Below are 18,569 nucleotides of genomic sequence, written 5' to 3'. Positions count from 1 at the left end.
TCACAAACTCTGAAATTTCTAGTGACCATCTGAAATTTGGAAGTGCATGAGAAGCCTTAGGAAAAACAAAGCCAGTGGCTCTGGAAACCAGTGGTTGGATTTTTAACCATGAATAAACACTGGAGGAGAAATGTGTAGCCACCAGTAAGAATGTGGTCTGAGTGAAGAATGGAGGATGAGATCATTGACTCTCAGCTGGAACAAAGTTTAAAAAAATCCTAATGTCTTTTTCTGCTCTGTGTCTTTCCCACGTGGTAATTCTTCTTCCCTTTATTTATTTATTTAATATTTTATTTTATTTTTCAGAGGTTATCAGATTCTGCTGAAACAGAAAATCTTTCTAAATCCTCAGCTGTGATCAGGAAATACAAGGTAAGTCAAGCCTCTCTCACTCGTGGTAGAATCAAACTGACTGCTTTAGAAAAGAGGCAAATGCTGGATATCACAGTGTGGGAGTCTGGACAGAGAGCACAGCAGGATTTGTAGCTTCAAGGCTTTGGGAGACAGACTGTTTGGAGGAGGCAGAAGAATCACACTGTCTGGCTGTGTTCTCTGGCCAGTAACTTTCCAGCTGAGGTGAATGTGAACTGAAAATGGCATCAAACGTTCACCCATGACTGGAGAAAGGAGGAAAGGTTTCAAATAAGCAGAAAAAATGCACACAGACAGGGCAATTGGTACCTGTACTGGTTTTATTTTGGGGGCACAATGGAATGTGTGCCACAGCAGAAAGCAGCAGGACCCTGGCAGAATGTGGTGCAGACTTTGCCCTCACCTCAAGAAGAGCTGTGTTCTGTTCCTCAGGAGAAGCTGCAGATGGGAACTGCCTTGGTTTAAATACACAGAAAGCTTTGAAGCTCAATTTGCCTGGTTCATCAGTTTCCACTCAAGTGCACAACTGTATGCACTGCTCTAAGACAGCTTTTCCAACAGTGGTGGGAAGGTGTGAAACAAGGTCCCAGTGAGTGCTCTGCAAAGCTACCTGGGCCCAAAGGAAGAGCCAGCAGTGACCTATAGCCATCAGCAGGATGTGCTGTGGGAATGACAGGGCTCAAAGATAACCCAAGATATGGAAAGATTTAGGGGAGCTGAGGGGAGGCTGGGCCAGAGAGGACTGAGGCAACAAGGAGATGGAGCTTGTTAGATCAGGAATACCTCCGCAGTGAGGCTGTAGCAGTGCTCTTGAGACCCCATAGTGCCTTTGCGTGCCTTGCACTGTTCTGTGTGAAGGAATTAGCCCAGGGCAACTCTAGCTTGGACTGTTTTCCCTGTGCTGTTTGGTGTGTTTAGGGATGCAGGTCAAAGCATTCACTGGGTGAGCATAAGGATGGCTGCAGAAAGGTAAAAAACAGTTTCATTTAGTCCTCTAGGGTTTTAACCTCTAGTGATAATTTGGAGCCTGCTGTGTCTGTGTAAGGAGCAGTGCAGGCCTCTAACCTCATTCCAGGAGGCAGGACAGCTGTGTGCCAAACATCACTGAAGTCCTGTAATTCCTGAGGATTTCTCCAGATCTCTGTGGTGTACTTCTGGCCCAGGCATCCTGCCTACTGCTCTAAGAAACCCCCAGTCTGGCTGCTGGTAATGCAACCCCAAGTTGGCCCACGTAGTGTGGCTGGAGTCAGTTCCTGGTTTCCCTTCAGGTTTGTGGGAGAACAGTTTCCCCATGCATTCCATCCATGTATGTCACTTCTCCTGTAGCACTCCCGGTGTGCTTGCAAGAGCTTCCCCAGTGATGGATTGGAGAACAACAGCCCCAAGTACCTTAGGGAGACCCTGAAACCCTGTTGACACTTGGGGCTGGCACACTGGTCAGTGAGAAGGGAGCAGACCTGACTTCCACTATGGCTGCTCATGCCTTTTATCAGTACTGCGGTGCTAAGATCATTTTGACACGCAGGACCTGGTGGCTCTGGTTGCTGGGCTTTCAGCTCTCGTGCCTGTGCTCAAACCTACACCAGCCTACTTGTGGTGAGAGGACCAGCTATATGCCTGCCATTTCTTTCTCTCCAACAGACATTACCCCCTATTAAAAGCCACCCTCCATCCCGTCAGCCACCTGGACACACGGAGAGGGGGCTGCTGGACAAAGACGCCAGCCAGGTGTGGGTCAAACCAGAGCCTCCCACACCCATGTCCTTACACCTTGATGTGTCAGCCAGGTCCTACGCTATTGAGGACTTTCTCAGCAACTTTGCCTTGGATTTTCCCAGATACTTCTTGTCCCGGTAAGAGATAGAGTTTTTTGGATTGGCAGCTTCATCTGAGCCAGGGCTGCCCATGCTCTGATATGCACTGAACTTGGTGCTCTACTCTGCTCGTCTCCAGTGCCTCAGTATTAAGTAAGAGGTCCCCAGCATTAGCTGACATGACCTGTTTCTCTCCCCACCTCAACTGTCAAGAGCTCAGTGTTCCTCTTTTATGACAGTGTCCCTGCTCCGTCAGAAATACGACAGCTCCCACCCCTCCCCTGCTTGCCTGCACTGCTTGCCTGACGTGCTGCTGCAGTGCTAGGAGGGTGCTGGTCTTTGAGAGTTTGGTTCTGTACTGCTGTCACTGATGGAACAACTTCTTTCTCAGCCCTTTCAGTGCCCAGCCCTCAGAAAGCAAATTGGTGGATGGAAGTAGGCACAGAAACAAGATGGATACGGAGAGCAAACGGCTGTCCCTGGCTGCTGCTTCTAAACAAGAAATGGAGGTGGTGACTGACATACTCACAGGTGTCATCAGGTGTGTGTCCCTTCACCCTCACATGGTTTGGAGCCCCTGTACTCCAGAGAACAATAGCAGCATGGTCAGCCCTCTGCTAATCCTGAAGGAATCTGTGCACTCTTGTTGCCAGAATGGGGCATCCACCTGCAAAAAGCTGTCTTGGAGACTATGAGGTCAGACCCTGGAGTGACAGCCAAGGCAGGGGCTTCCTCCCCAGCCAGGGCCTGAGTCCATTTTTCCATTGTTCTCAGGAACCAGGGAACTCTACCTACTGTGATCTTAGAAACAGGCTCCATTGGGGTACACGTATTCGGTTTGTGAGCTGTGCATGTGTAAAGAGCCAGCACTGGGGAAACAGAGTAGTTTCACTGACTCAAGCCCTCTTGCTGCTTCCCTTAGGCCCAGAAAGCAAGAAGGTACAGACTAAACACTGACATCAGTCAGTGATTGCCTCTGATTTGTGGTATCTTGTAATAATCCTCTGGGTCATATAGAAAGCCAATTTGCTGGAACTTATCCTTTATTTTCCTCTTCCTAGAAGCCTCTTGGAGGACGGCCACTTCCAGAAGTCAGTGAGAAAAATTGAAGATGAGCCTATTCCATATTTCTCCCAGTTCCAGTGTGCAAAATTAGTAGAGCTCCAGAACAGTAGACAGAGCTCCACGATCCCCTCCAGGGCCTCTGCTTCGACAGATCTTGACCTTGAGAAGGATGGAGAGCGGAAAAGAATGAGTCAGGAAACCTCTCCCAGTGATTTGCTGGAGTCTTGCAAGGCTTTTCACCATAAGCAGTTGATGGTAAAGGAGATAATAAATAGGTGAGGATGAGCTCACAAGTAAAAGCCAAGAGCTGCACAGTCAAGAGAGCCATGGCAGCACAGTCAAGAGAGCCATGGCAACACACTGCCTAGCCAGAAATCCATTTCTCATTCAGCCCTGCAGCATTTCTGCTGGTGTATTATGTGTTGTCTGAGTGGAAGTCGATGCTAGCCCACCAAGACACCCTCTCCCAAATGTGGTTTGTGGGGAGAGAAGGTTTACTGTGTCTGGGGTTGAGCCGTGGGCAATGCCAGGATGCTGGTAGTGAATGATGTCCACTTTGCTCTCAGGCAGTCCAGGCCATATTAGACATTAGGGTGCAGTATGTGCTTACCTTACCTTTTATTTTCACTGCAGTGTTCCATCACCTTGCATTTTGCTGTGGCTGCTCCCTTGTACACTGCTACAAGCATTATTCACTAATAGCAGCTTGGAGGGAGAAAGCAGTAAAACTATAGTAACCGAGCTTTGTCTAAGGTCAGGGCCTGACACCAGCTGGTGACAGTTCTGGGACAAGGGTCAGCAACCCATTGTTCAAGTCTTTGGTTCATTGGTCTCAGCGTGTAGGAAACAGTGTGTGCTCCACTGCTGTGCCTGATGATTCCTGGCAGGAGTCACAGCAAGCAGCCTGCCTTATCTGCTTTCTGATAGCTGTCCTCTGCTGTACTTCTGTCCTTCTAGGCAGCCAGCTGTTGGGAACCTTGTGGAGCTGCTGCTGGAAAACACACTGCAGAATATCCTGATCGAAGCCAGTCGTGGGGAGGTGGTGCTGACGGCCCGGCCCAGGGTCATTACTTTACCCCCCAACGCCTCCCAAAGGTAGCAGAGTGTATCTGTGCTCGGTGGGGGACAGGACCCGTCCTTAACAGGTCAGGCTGAAGCACAGCCCATTTTCTAGACCATGTGGGTTAGCTGAATCTCTGCCTGTCAATGCCAGGTTTTGCCTGTGCAAAACGAAGAATCCACTCCCAAAGTCTCTGCCCCCTCTTGGCTTGTCCTGAGCCTCAGAGCAGAAGTGGTAACAGTACAGCCTTTCTGTGGACCTGAGACCCTCATATAGCTCTGGGGCAGGGCCCTGTGAGTGAATGGTTAGCCTGAGGCACTGGAGAGCCTAGCACAAGGATGGTCCTTTGCGAAAAAGGGTCAAGGAGCAGGCAGCACAGCCTCTGACAGCAGAAACGGAGCAAAGCTTTCATAGTCCAAGGGGGTGTGGGATCTAGTTAGGTTGAGGGAATGGCACTGGTGGGAAAAGTAGATTGGGACCTGAGTGAAAAAGCATAAAGGTTTGCCCTAGCTTGGGCAGAAGTGCAGAGAGATGGGATTGAGAGATAATGGAAGAGGGTTGTTGGATGTAGATGTAATCTCCAGAGCTGCCATCTCTTCTTCAGATTCACCAGCTCAGCTCCCCCGCCCTCCAGAGCATAGCTGCTGGTACTGTGCTGCTTAAGCCCCTCAAGCACATCGGCTCTCTCCATTCTTCATCCCTGTGATGTCCAGAGCAACTCAGACCTTCCCACACCATGACCTTAGCTCAGCATGCTGGCTTTCTCTGAGGAGGTATGTCCTGATTATGTTCTCAGCACCGATTTGAATCCTCTGACAACTCCACGGCAGAGTTCATGAGATCTCTCCTTTCTGTGGCTGGCCACATCATCGGAGAAGAACTCCGTGCTAGAGGGAGCACACGGACACCACTATGACAATCCCCACTGCCCTCAGTCTGCACCGGCTGAGAGGAGTGGAATCTGCTTTGAAATGTAGCTGAGAAAGGACTGACATCTGGGCAATGAGGTGATGGGATCAGCAGGATGCAGGTACTGAATCCTCCTCCCCTCCTTGCTCCAGTGGCGACTGCAGGTTCCAAGGGGGCAGCTGCAGCACAATCTGTACACGTGGCAACCCAATAAAAGCAACTTGACCTTCAGACACTGACACCGTGTGTAACATACGTAATTCATGCATCTGGGTTTGTGAGCCCTGGACAAGGTCTTCCCCTTCCAAACTGCAAGGCTGTCACCTAGGGAAGGGGATCCTCTGAGCCTTGGCTTGGCCTGGGGAGTCAGGCTGCAAGACGAGTCACAATGAAGGAGCATGTTTGTCACAGCCGGGAGGTGGCAGCGTGAGTTGTGAGAAATCCCAGTGGCCAGCACAGAACAGGCTGGTGCTGGGTTCCAGCTGCTGCTCCCAGACAGGAGCTGCAGGATGAGTGTGCCAGGCAGTGGGCTGTGTTTGCAGCATATCCCCTGTTCTGCCGTACCACTATGGACTCTGCAGCTTGGGGCTCATGCAGCCACCCAGCTCTGGTGAGGGTGCAGCTTTGGTGTCCCCCTCCAAACCCTCATGCCTTGTTTCCCAGTGCCGGGACCCAGCCAAGACCAGAGCTGCATATTCTTCCCTCGCATCCTAAGAGAAGACTGTGCAAAAGGCACTGTGGAGGGCTTTTGCCCCGCTCAGCAGAGGGCAGTTGCCTGCTGTGCCTGGGGTACTGCAGCTCACCCAGCTTCACCCCAGCACTCCTCTCCGTGCAGGGGCCCTGTGTGCGTAAGCGTTACTAAGCCCCAGGGCCGAGCTGTTCCTGTTGTCAGAGATACAGCAGAGGCACTGCCAGCTCCTGAACTCAGCCTGAGTGCCTTGGGCCTTCACATGGGTCCTTCTCATGAGAAGTGCAAACCCTCTCCTCCCTTCCCAATACTCTGTGTGCCAGGTCTCCTACATCACAGCAGACTTTCTCTATTCCTCTGGGCTTTGGCTAGTGCTGAACAGGTGATGTAGAAGCACTTCCTCCCTCCCTCCACAGCTCAAGGCAGCAGCAGGGCCTGGCTGTTCAGTCCACTTGGACTGATTCTTCTTGGTCCAGGCTCCTCACTAGGATGCTCTGTTGCCCCACAACAAAGTTCCCAAATGGATAGTAAAGGCAAGGGCAGAAACCTCACTGTTGCCCTAAAGCAGTTTGAATCCAGTTACCCAAGGGCAGCATGGAGCAGTGAAGTCAGTTTGTCCACCCTCAGACCTGCTGTGTGATCTAATGCTCTTTAGGCTGCATCACTGCAGCTGCACCATTGCATCCACTACCTGGAAGAGCTGACATGGGAAATGCTGTGTGTTAGTCTGGTGTAACACCCAAAAACAAATGGAGAGAGCCTGAGTACCATCAAATGTGCAGGGAATTTTTTATGCCATTAAAGCTCCTATTCTCCCCACTTTCCTGTGCTCCCAGCCTGGACCTGGAGAAAACACGAGTCACACTGTACTTGCCTGTTGGAGCACTATTAGAGGGAAATTCACTTGTTTGATAAGCATTACTCTAGTAGAGAGATCTCAAAGATGATGCCTTAAACAATGAGTGAGTCAGGCAAACAGATATGAGAGTTATTTACACCTGTGAGAGAGAAATTTGTCATCTCTGAGCTCTTTTTAGGGGCTGTGAGATGGTGGTGTGCCACCTCTGTTGTAGGTCTTCTCTGGTGCCTGTCAACCACAACCACTCTGAGTGCACTGAGCAAAGAGTGTAGCAGCTGCCACACACTTTTCTTCTTTTATCCTCATCCTAAAATATAAATACACCAGGGGCAGCCTCTTTCCCAGGTTGGGGAAATTCCCAGTTCCTCTTCTCAGCTGGGAACTAGACCCTGACCCTGGTTTTGGAAAACTCTTCAATGTGTGACCGAGCCACATCACTGTCCTGTTAGCAAAGAGAGACAGCAGCACTCCGAGATAGTGCTGGGGGTGAGCTCTGCATAGTGTGGAGCTACAGTGTGGATGTTCTCACCCAGGGGCTTCTCTCTCACTTGGATCTTTGGGGCAATGGGGAGATGGAAGTGAGCGGAGGGCAGAGATGTGCAGGCTGGCAGGGAGGGACTTTCTCTTGGCAAGAGGTTTTGTTGGTAGCCACTGCCAAGGGCTATGAACTTGTGGGACTATAGACTCACAGCTCAGCTCAGCACCCAAAAGAGGGGAGAAGTCCTGTTTCTGCTAATGACATTTGGGGCTCAGGCAGAAGGAAGTTTGAGCTTGTTGTACTATCTCCCAGCACTGGATTTGGCCTCTGCCTAACAGAGCCACGTTTCTAATGCACATCTCTCCAACAGAAATACTGTAGGTACAGATCCTACTTCTTCCCAGTGGTGTTTGGGCAGTGAAATGGGTGATGTTCCCAATGGACTGGGGTTGGTAGCCAGGCCAGGCTCCCGGCAGGTATGCAGCCAGCACGCCTATAGCTGAGCATGAACTTGGCAAGCTAATGGGACTCCCCCTCTCCTTGTGCGAATTACCGGGAGCACTCGGTCATCAGACAGTTAATGCACCCACAACAGGCGCTTTCTTCTTGGCTCTTACTCCTGGCTCCCAGGGAGGGCTGAAATGGCCTTGGGGCAGGTGGGCAACAGAAGCTATCCTGAATCCCATTAAAACATTTAACACCTGCTGAATCGTGCCATTGTGTGGGAGATAAAGGGAAGGGAACAAAGCTGCTCTTGGGCTTCCCAGACAGGATGCCTGCTAGGCTTTGTTGTCCCATTGCAGCTGGGGAGCCTGAATCTCCTGCAAAGCCCCACTTGGCGGGTCTCTGTGTCAGTGTGGGGAAGGCAGCAGTGTTAGGGGCCAAAGAATCAACCATTCCCTGGCTGGAATCAGCCTCTTCTCCCTCTGTACAATGTATGAGATAGGAACCTGGAAAAGTCCTGCCCTGGCCAGCTTGCAGTGTCTGAAGAGCAGAAGTGTGAGGGTGATCCTTCCAAAACCCTTGGCAAAGCTGGACAGATCCTTCACCCCTGGCCTCCATCTCCGAGATACTGGGCTTTGCTGGCTCAGCTGTGTCACTTTGGTGTTTGGGATTGGGAGCCATGCTCAGGCCAGGCCAGGGCACCATGCTGGCTCCTGATGGACACAAGACGTGCTGTAATGTGACCTAGTCAGTCCTCATGGGACAGTGAGGCAGAACAAGCCCTTGGCTGCTGCAAGAGTAGGATGAAGCTGCCTTTCCAAGGCCAGCCCTACTAAGAGCTCTGTCCCAGTGCTGCGCACCTGCCTGACAGGGAAGGGCACAAACTGGTAAATGCTGCCCCAGAGATGCCAGAAGAGGTGCAAGACATTCCCCAGGGTAGCAGTGCAGGGCAAGGCACTCTGCAAGCTCAAGGGACCCGCTTTACTCGTGTTTTCTGTAAAGCAGCCCTGCAAGGACAGTATTTGCTGCTATTTAGCAAATAGTGGGGTCCTGTCCTTGAAGGAGAGAGGTTGGGGTGAAAGAGCATTTCTGACACAGCATATAGGCTTGGAGATGTCGGCTGGCACTGCAGCAGCACCTGTGGTATTTGGGGCTTTTTGCTTCTCCAGAAAGAGGGGACAGCCTATGCCAGGAGCTGCAGCTCTGCTATGTTGGTGCGTGCTGGGGCAGGGAGGGGTGGGAGCCCTGTCCAGCACACTCCCCATACCAGGAAAGGAGAAATATGTAAGTCCAGGCATCACAGCCTGTACAGCACCAAAAGGAGGGGGACATCACACTTCCTCACTGCACCACAACCCAGAGTATAGGTGGTATTGCGTTTCCTTTGCTGCCAAAACTATTGAAAAAGGACCAGGATGAGCAAGGGCAGCAGGTTGGCGTCTCTCCAGGCAGGCTTGGGGTACCCCAACCTGCAGAGGCAGCAGCAGGCAGGAGGGATGGAGCTTGCCTTTCAAAATCCTGAGTGTGAGAGGGTCAAGTCTCCAAGGAAGAAGAATTAGGTAGCAGTGGCTCCTAAGGATCTGCCACTATCCTTTTGCATTTGGGAATCCATTTACTGCAGCCTGCAAATACACTGCAGCTCTTGAGGGAGCGATGGTGATGGTTTCTAAAGCACACCCAGGACCAGGATTGCCGTGGGGGTTAAAGCAGCGTTACCCCCTTCCCCACCCACAAACACACCCATCTACACAAACAAACAGGCCACTGCACTTGCACAAAGGAGCTTCTCCTGCCACCGCTGCTGCACTTCATGCTCTGTTATCCAAGGAGTTGTGGGTGCCAGAGCAACTGGGAGAGAGAGCCCAGCTCCTGCTGGCTCTGGCTGAGGTCAGCACAGGGCTGCCAGGGCTGAGCAGCGTGGCTGGGCACTGTAGGAGTGCTTCCAAACTTCTCCTGGCTTCCATGAGCTCTGTTCCCAGAGCCAGCACGGGGACGTCTGCTCTGGTTAACCTGCTGGGCAGTGACACAGCTGGGACACAAGGGTGCTGTGACTCTGGGATGCAGTGACCCACGGGGAAGCATGTGCACATGGAGTGAAACATCCTGCTCTTGCTGCTGCATTAGGACAGCTGGCTCCTGGCCTGTGTGGCCATGCAGGGAACACTCCCAAAGAGAGTGCTCCCGAAGTTTATTTGAGCTGTGCTTTGCTGCCTAGCTCAGAAGTCTGTGGACTGCTCTAAATCACACGTGAGCATTGTGCTGGTGTGCCATGGGGATTTTCAGCATGAGTAGGGGGATTGGGGTAAGAACAAGGAAGACTTTTCTATCACTGTCACTCAGACTGCTTGGGGTAGGCACTGAACTTCTCTGCCCAGAGGCTTCACAACTTCCTGGCCTTTCAGCAGCCTAAAACACTGCAAGAAAGCCACTGCCGTCCTAGAGCTGCCCAGGTAGGGTATCCTCACACCTGCTTCCCCTGGCCCCCTGCTCTCCTCTCGTCTCTGCTGCAAAGTGAGCCAGGCAGGTGGGTGGAAAAGTGACAGCTGGTGTTGTTCCAGTGCAGGTTAATGAATGTCTCCTCCTCTCCCCCCCACCTCCTCCTCCCCACCACCCCAGCACCCAGGCTCCTGGCTCCTATCAGCCCATCAGGCTCCCATTAACAAAGGCAGCCCTGGAGAGTTTGCATAGAGACCTGCTCTGCCTCTAATCTAGGTGGGCTAATCGCCTCCCTTGCCCAGCCTGCCTTCCCTGGGTCAATATTTGCTCTGAGCAAACACAGAGCTGTGACAGGTGTGCTGGGGAGAAGGCTCGCCGCCGCCAGCCCAGCCCTCTTGCCTGTCTCTGCTCAGTCACATCTCTCCGGCCCCCCGATCGCCGGCCAGCCAGCGCTATTTTTATCAGGACTATAAAAGCCCCATCCAGCCAGCGTCACCCTCATTTTCTGCTTGTGAGCCAGCGGGGGAAGGCGAAGCCACTCACCTGACAGCTGCCAGCGTGTCACCGGAGCCAGGTGAGCTGCTATAGCCCAGCACACCTTGGCCAGGATCCTGCCTGCCTGGCTGGGAACAGGGTACTGGGCATGGAGAACATCCTCGGGGCTTTCCTGAGACAAGTACCGGGAGTCCGGTCACACATCCGAGCTCCCGGGAAGGAAGGGGATGGGTTCAGGGGACACCATCCAGCCTGTCCCCTTTCCCTAACTCTTCTCTCTCGCCTGTATTTTCCAATCCTTTCTGTTCCCCTCCCCTCTTCCATTTACTTTTCCTTTCTTCCTTTCTTCCTTTCTTCCCCGTTCTCCACCCTGCCGTGCCAGTTAACCTGCCCCTGCTCTGTTTGGCTTTCCCAGGCAGCAGGTGTCAAGCATCCACTTTCCAGACTTTACCCTGGTTTGGAGCAGCATGTGCAGCAAAGGACACCCAGCCTGGAAGGACCCAGCTCGGGAGGAAGGGGCTGCTGACAGCCCAAGGCACAGCACCCCTCCAGCCCACACTGTCCCAAGTCGGATCATCTCTGCACTTGCCTGGCGTCGAGCCCCACGTGCAATACCTGACCTGAACGTTTTGTTCGTTCGGCTCGCGTTAGGCAGGTCCAGCCCATCTGCGAGCGCATGGCTGGCGCTGGCCCCGGCAGCACCGCAGCCCTGCAGCGCGGCCGTGCCCCTGCAGCCGCGGAGGGAGCACACGCCCGCTTGCAACTGCTGCGTGCCAGGTGAACATGCAGTCTGTGTGCGGAGCAAAGTGCACGAGGGACGTGCACAACACGCAATCTCACCCAAACACACGCAGCACTGAGCAGCCAGTGCACACAGATGAAGCAATCCACACGTAGCATGCAGGAACGCCATGGGACTTCCACATGGCACTGTGGGACGTGGGACCCAGGTGACAGTGGTACACATGGCCTTTCTGGCACTCAGCTTTGTAGGCTGTGACGTGCAGGGCCCATGCCCATGTGCCCACGGCATGGCAGGCACATGTAATGCACTAGGCACACGCATCTTGCCTGTGTGGCTGATTGCTGCTTGTAGCAGCCTGCTGGGGAAGGGCAGCCTGGCCCTGGCAGCACTGCAGAGCCATGGCAGGCACAGAGAGCCCGGGCACCGTGCTGGCCCAGGGTGGAGTTTGGCAGGCTCTGCCAAGCACCCAGGTAGGTCTCAATGGTCTGCTGGCACCAAGGGAGCTTTAGCTGCTGAGAGTGAAGCAGTGGGGAGGAAGGGCAGGAGCAGGCAGCAAGGAGCAGGGCAGAGGATGAGGGGTGTCACATCCTTTCTCGCCTCCCTCTGCCTTGATTCACTCTCAGGACCTGCACTTCCCAGCCCTTCCAGGACTGTCTGACTGTCCAGGGCAGGTGTTTCCTGCTGTGCACCCTAAGCCTGCAGGCCAGGTGCCAGATCCTGCTGGTGGCAATCCCTCTGCCTATGCTTGCTGTGGAAGGGTGTGGGGGGTGGTGCTGGCAAGCCAGTAGGTCTCTTCCAGGACAGCCCTGCTCACTGCCTGCCCTGCTCTCCAAGCACAAGTGCTTGACCTGGACTCCTGTCCCATTCCACATCTTGTCCCTTCCCTCTCCCCCAGCAGCCAAAGACATTCAGAGCCCAGGGCTGCTCCTAGCACCACGGAGGCTGCAGAGAGTCATGGAGAGCTAGGAGAGGGACAGCAGTAAACCTGCTTTCCTCCCACCTCAGGATATTTTTTGGGAATGGAAAGATCCCTCATGTCCCTACTCTCTATGCCTGGCTCTGCCTTCGATTTCTCTGTCAGCCCTGAGCTGCTTCTGCCCTGCCCTCAGGCACAGGCACTTCCATAGCCCAGGATCCAGTTCTGCACAGTCCACTGTGCTCAGGGATGCTCTGAGTTTACAGGTGGATCCTGAGCCCATCTGCAGCCTCTCTGCAAACACCAAAAAGGCTCAGCCCATCCACCCAGTGCGGATGGAGGAGAGATTGGAGTGTGCTGAGGGACATGATGATTCCTTCTGCTTTCCCTCACCCCCATGCACCTATGCACAGGACAAAGCTCAGCAGCCATGGTCCTGAAGTGGTAGAGTCCTGTTCCCTCCTTGGGGTGCCCCTGGAAGGGGCAGAGATGAGGCACCTCCTAGGCATCCTGTTTGGGCAGATGCTTTAGGAAGTTTCCATCAGGTGGTGTAGGTAGGGGCCAAAACCAAAGAGCATCTCCAGGGTTGCCGCACTCCCTGCATCCCCCAGAGCTAAGGGTCCATCCTAGCCTGGGAACAATATGGTGATTGGCCATCATTGTGGTCATGGGCCCTTGGGGCTGTGTCTCCAGGCTCTGTGTCCCCTGCTACCAATCCTGCCAAAGTTGAAAAGCTGAGAAAGCACAACACATCCCCTGATATGCACAACCCTCTGCAGCTGCCCTGCTCAGGCTGGGATCAAACAGAACATGATTAATAACTCCGAGCAAAGCCAGACCCTGCTGTCCATGTGCTCCAGTCACTGCACGTGTGTCCCTGTGGGGGCAGAGCCTGGTGGAGATGGTATCTGGCAGAGCAGGGCTGTGGAAACGCGGCCATGCCGCCTCCGCTTTCGCCTGCCTGCTCCAGCACCTCTGGGCTCTCTTACGCCCTATGGTTTACTTGCCCCCCTGCCACCTTCCCAGCCTGCTCCCGCTGCCCCAGCTCTGCCAGCCCAGGGCACGGGGAAGCTGTTCAAAGGTGGGATGGCCCCCAACAGACACATTGTCCTGAGGGCTGTGTTACCTAGGGAATGAATGACTCTGTCAGGATTAGCACCCAAGGGTGAGCTTCTCCTCACAACAGGCAGAGCCAGAGGCATCAAACACCCACTTTTACATGTCAGAGCCAGTGCCAGTACCACGGGTACCAAGGCTGGCATGGGATGGGGCACAGTAGGGTATTGCTGTCTGTGCTGGGTGGTGCTGTTCCCCAAACCCCAGGCTCTGCATGGCCAGTGGCACGGCTGTGGGGCCCTTGGGACCTGGGCTGGGGATTTCCGTGGCACAGTTCCGCACCAGGAGGATTTGCATGGAGAGGGCAGGGTGCAGGAGGAGCACTGGGGAGACGCAAGCGCCCGGGTTTGGATTTGCACATAGGTGTAGTTTCACACAGGTGTGTATGTGCATGCATGCCCGTGTATTTGCACAGGTGTTTCAGTGTGTGTGCCCTCCCCGGCAGGCAGAGCAGAGCTGGTGCATCCCTGAGCTGTGTGTGCATGTGTGTGTGCTCTCCTGCTGAGCTGAAAGGTGGTGCTGGCCATGCCCCTGTGTTGCTGCTCCCTTTCCTGGTGTGTGCAGCTGAAGGTGTGGGTGGGAGCAGAGGTGTGCACTGTTGCTGGCAGCCTCTGGGCTGCCCATGTCCTGCCCAGCCCGGATGGGGTGTGCCATGCTGGGGCAGGCCCTGCTTTTCTTCAGGATGTGGGAGAGGCAGCTGGTTATCCTCAGCACACCAGAGCTCTGGAGGGCACCAGCCCACAGCGCTGTGTGGGCACCTCAGGGGCTGAAAACCAGGATGGTGTGAGCATCTCTAGACCTCAACTGACCCCACTCAGCCTGTTTGGCACATCTCTGCTGTGCCTGAAGGACGTGCCCAGGCAGAGCAGGAGCTCCCTGCCCCTCAAAGTCAGTCTGTCCCAGCACCACTGTGGGTACCCAGAGAGTTTGCATGAGGAGACAGGCTGCTTGTGACGCTGGGGATGAGCTGATGTTGGAGGCCAGGGTGCTGCTCCAGCCTGCTCCTGGCATGGCCAGACCTGGGGCAGGGAGCACAGGGACTGTCCTTGCTCTGTGTTGGAGTCCTGCACTCCCCTTGCCAGGCTTCAGGTACTGTCACCAGGCAATGAATCCATCCCACACACCACTCCCTGCTGCAGACAATAAGAAGAGGCAGTCTTCAGTCTCCCTGGACTCCGGGACAAGCTTATCCCTCTCTGTCAGACAGGGTGGAGGGGAGAGGTGGGTCTCAGGCAGGGATCTGCATTCTGCTGTGGTGAAACTACAGGAATTCTGCACACTCCAACCCATTCCTGGCCGTGGGGAGTATCAGGGACAGCATAAGTACAGCCTGGCATCCTCCCCCCCTGCACCCACAGACCACTGGGGTGAGGGGACATGTTTTACAAATGCCCCCAAAAAATGTCTTTGAGCCCCCATAAGAGAAAGCGATAAGGGAGAGCCCTGATGAAGGAGTCAAGACGCTGGGGTGAAAAACCCAGAGCTTATACTAATCCTGCATCTTGGAATACATCAGCCCCATCCTCCCAAGGGGCCTGCAGGGAAGGGGTGAGTGATGGGGCTCCTCTCTTCCCAGCCAGCGGCTCTGGGAAGTGTGTGGGCAGCCTGCCTGGGAGATGGACACTGAGCAGGCTGCCAGGGCTGCTGCTTCTGGCCCAGCTATTGCTGGCTTCAGGAGCCCTGGGGCAGGATGTTCTGTTCCTGTGGCAGCGCCTGGCTCAGCCCCCGCCTGTGCTGATCCTCAGAGCTGCTGGAGGAGGGGACCCGCCACTGCCAACCTTTTCATCTGCCTCCTGCATGAGCATCACTCAGCTTGGTGTGTCTGCCACTACAGATGAGGCCAACAGGGCAGTGGAGGAGCACTAGGGTGGAGTGGGACCTTGGTCAGGTGCAGCTGAGCTGGTATCCCCTGGCTCTGAGGCTGCCAGGGGCTGCCAGCCTTAATCTTGCACTCTGCACCTCCAGGACAACACCTTAGTTGCTATAGGTAAAGCTGGCATCTGGGAAGCTGTGCTCACCCCGTGGTATCCCTCCAAAATGACACAATGTACTGAAGGAGATGCATCAGCAGCTGCATCCAGGCCAGGCTGGGTGCAGGTCGGGATGTGCTCCCCTGTCTCCATCGCCGCAGCCCTGGGACTGGTCTGCACTGGGGACTCTGAGGACCAGCAAGCTCCTCCAGGACACTGAAGATATGGGGTGCCCTGGAGGTGCCAGGCTGAGGTCACCTGTGCTAACAAGCAGGAGGTCACAGTGGCTGGCACCAGCAGGCTCCCTTGCAGGTCAGGATCTGGACCAGAGGACCAGACACCAGCTCCTCTGCCCCAGTGCCTGGCATCCCGACTGGGTAAGGTGTGACAGACGGGACACCTCAGGCTGAAAGGGACATGCCACCCTGGGTTCCCTTTTGGAGCAGTCTGTCTTGGTTTTGTGCTGCTATCAGTTCCCTCCTAGGGGTGGGCTAAGCTGGGGAGGCAGCCTTTTCCACCTGCTCACACCCAGGCTGTAATCCACAGGCAGGAGGTAAGCAGCTGGCAGAGCCTCCCTGACCTTCAGGTGGGATTAGTCCCCATGGGAACAGTGGGGAGCAGGCAGGTGAGGCCACAGCTTCCCTGGCAGTTCGTGGGGACTGAGCACACCCGCATACTGGGGACAGCCAGACTCAGGTGGTGAATGGGTGGCACAGGGTGAACGTGTGTCCCTGGGACTATCCTTGTCTGGGAGGGTTGTGCAGGTGCACCCCCAGAGCTGTGGGTGCCACAGGGCAGAGTGGGCAGCCACGGTCCCATGAGGAGGGGGTGAGCAGCGTGCCCGGGGTGGCCACGGTGCCAGGGGCATGGAACAGCTGGCAGCCCACGCTGTGCGTGTGCACCTGCGTGGGAGCTAATCCCAGCAACATCTGCCGGGCTCCTGCCATCCCAGGAGCTCCTGGCTGCAGGGATGGGATGGGGTGGCTGCGTGCACAGGGGACACGTGCCTGTGGGGCAGCTGGCAAGGGCCAGGGCTCCCTGTGCAAGGCAGCGCCTGTGCGTGGAGGCTTCTGTGGCAGATGTGTGCTGTACACATACGGCTCAAAGCTTCTGGAGGGGACAAGTGGCACTGGGGATCCCAGCAACCCTTCTGGCTCTGGGATCCAAGATTCAGAAGGTGGAAGTAGGGGTTTTGGCTGGGATTAACCAGTCCTGGTGTGGCCATGTTCAGATCAGCCCCAAAGCACAGGTGACTGGAGAGAGAAGGAGGGTGTTTGCATCCTTGTCAAGGAGGATGATTTCCCACAGAAATGAGGCTGGGGGAGAAAGCAGAGGAAAAAGGGAGCAGTGGAACTGTGTGGGGGCAATGACACACCACCCCTGATCTAATCAGCCAGACCCTGCAAATAAAAGCCACCTGTTTTGGCCCTGACAGCAGGAAGCCATCCCTAGAACAAACAGAGCACCAGGCAACTGGAAGAAAGACAAACAGGGGCTGGCTCCAGCTCCATCTGCTCCTGTTGGGCCCAGCCCCCAGACCTCCAGCCCCCTGGAGTGCTGGTCCAGCCCCCAGTAGGGCTGGGGAGAAGGAGAGAGCAGCTAGAGGTGCTGGCAGGGTGTGACCAGGGCTCAGCCCTGGTGTCAGCTAGGCGGACCACACACAGCTGTGCTGCCTTGGTCAGCCAGCCCAGATATTCCATCAATGGGTACAGACAGTATTTCGACAGAAAACATCACCATCGGGATTCCTGGGCAGCGCCTGCCTCGCCTCTCTCATGGCTGCCCTTCAGCCTGCAGGCTCCCCCAGCTGTGCCCTGTCCTGGGACCAGTGCCTGCACAAGGCACGGGGTACAGCCCATGGCTGGCATGGTCTGGGCTCGGCATGGAGCACTTGGGTGACCTTCTGCTCCCACCGTGCCCCCGGGCTGCCGGCTGCCACGCTGTGCCCAGTGGCACTGGGAAACATGATCTGTTTTGCTAGTGCAGGGAACAAGCTGAGCTGGGAGCTACGAGGGGCCCTTATTAAATTAGCCTATGCAGGAGGCCCTGGGCGAGTGCTAACCAGCTCCCGCAGCCCGCATGAGCAGCTGCCCTTGAGCAGAGTCACTGCCTGCCCCCGCACCAGCCTCCCTCTGCCCCTGTCCCCAGCTGGGCAGGTGTGGCTGGGGCCTGCAGGTGACCCAGCCAGGGGAATGCTGGCTGGTGACAGAAACTACCTGGAGATGGCCCAGGGAGGACAGGCTGCATCAGCATTCTGGGATGCAGCCAGGGAAGGCTGCTTGTGAGTGACCCCACTGATTCACAGTGGCTGTGGCTCCCGTGTGGCTGCCCTGAATGTACCAAGCAGGAGGTGAAGCACAGCCCAGAGAGTGCTGAGGAACAAGGGAGTGGCACTGTCTGCATCTGGGTTTCTCCTCTGCACCATTCACCTTCCAGTGCTTTTATCCAAAATGTTGCATGGGGATGGCCCCTCATGGCACACTCCCAGTGCCCCATGGATGCTGTGGCACACCATACAGTGCCCCACACATGCACAGCCTATAACAGCTTGCAGCATCCTATGTGTTCTGTGGTGCCTCACGTACTGGGGCTCTGTAATACACCCACAGTGCCCTGCACCTCAGAGTCCCCAGTTCAAGCACCCCAAACTAACCAGTGCCCCACACCTCTGTTCTCACAGCCCAGGCAGGGCGTGGCAGCACCGTGGGGAGACCCTGCAGTGCATTAGCTCTGCATCCTGCCCCGCCTTTGCCAAGGTGGTGGCTTCCCTAAATCCTGCCCAGACCTATCTCCCAGCATTCTGAGAGATGTCCCCAAGCCACCAGGCTGCACTGGGCTTCTTTTCCTTCTCCAGGGAGCATCCCTATCCTTCCTTCCACCTTCTGCTTCCCCAGATAGCTCCAAGAGGGTCTGCTCCGCCCTGCTAGGAGCATTTCAGGCAACGCAAGCTGAGGGTCGCCTCCCCAGCGCCCGTCCCCTGCCAAGGGCCACTAATGTCCCTGAGCTGGAGCCTGCTCCAACCGCTGCCAGGCTGCACCCTCTGCTGGGATCCGCAGGCATCGGCGCAGATCCGCACCGAGCCTCGGGGCTGTCGAGCAGTGGGGAGGTGACAAAAGGAACCCCAGAGTCCTGCCCCCAGCCCGTCCTTGCTGTCACCCCTCGGTCCCCTATTTGTGTTGATGCCAGGCGTACTAACACCACC

At 55.3% G+C, this 18,569-nt stretch overlaps 1 protein-coding gene across 1 annotated transcript in view; it reads left to right on the top strand.

The window, feature by feature from the left end:
- Positions 1-5,386, top strand: part of CFAP65 (cilia and flagella associated protein 65) — a 31,266-nt gene extending 25,880 nt beyond the window's left edge. Inside the window, exons 27-32 of the mRNA XM_041473233.1 lie at positions 307-372; positions 2,014-2,225; positions 2,578-2,727; positions 3,248-3,526; positions 4,209-4,346; positions 4,916-5,386. Coding sequence (XP_041329167.1) covers positions 307-372; positions 2,014-2,225; positions 2,578-2,727; positions 3,248-3,526; positions 4,209-4,346; positions 4,916-4,952 — 882 coding nt within the window. The 3' untranslated portion in view covers positions 4,953-5,386. The remainder of the gene's footprint in view (positions 1-306; positions 373-2,013; positions 2,226-2,577; positions 2,728-3,247; positions 3,527-4,208; positions 4,347-4,915) is intronic.
- Positions 5,387-18,569: the final 13,183 nt, after the last annotated feature.

Source organism: Pyrgilauda ruficollis, unplaced genomic scaffold (genome assembly GCF_017590135.1).
Source record: "Pyrgilauda ruficollis isolate IOZ18807 unplaced genomic scaffold, ASM1759013v1 scaffold3, whole genome shotgun sequence".
Classification (NCBI taxonomy): Eukaryota; Metazoa; Chordata; class Aves; order Passeriformes; family Passeridae; genus Pyrgilauda; species Pyrgilauda ruficollis.
The sequence above is the reverse complement of the archived record's forward strand: the minus strand, read 5'-3'. Positions and strand labels throughout refer to the sequence as shown.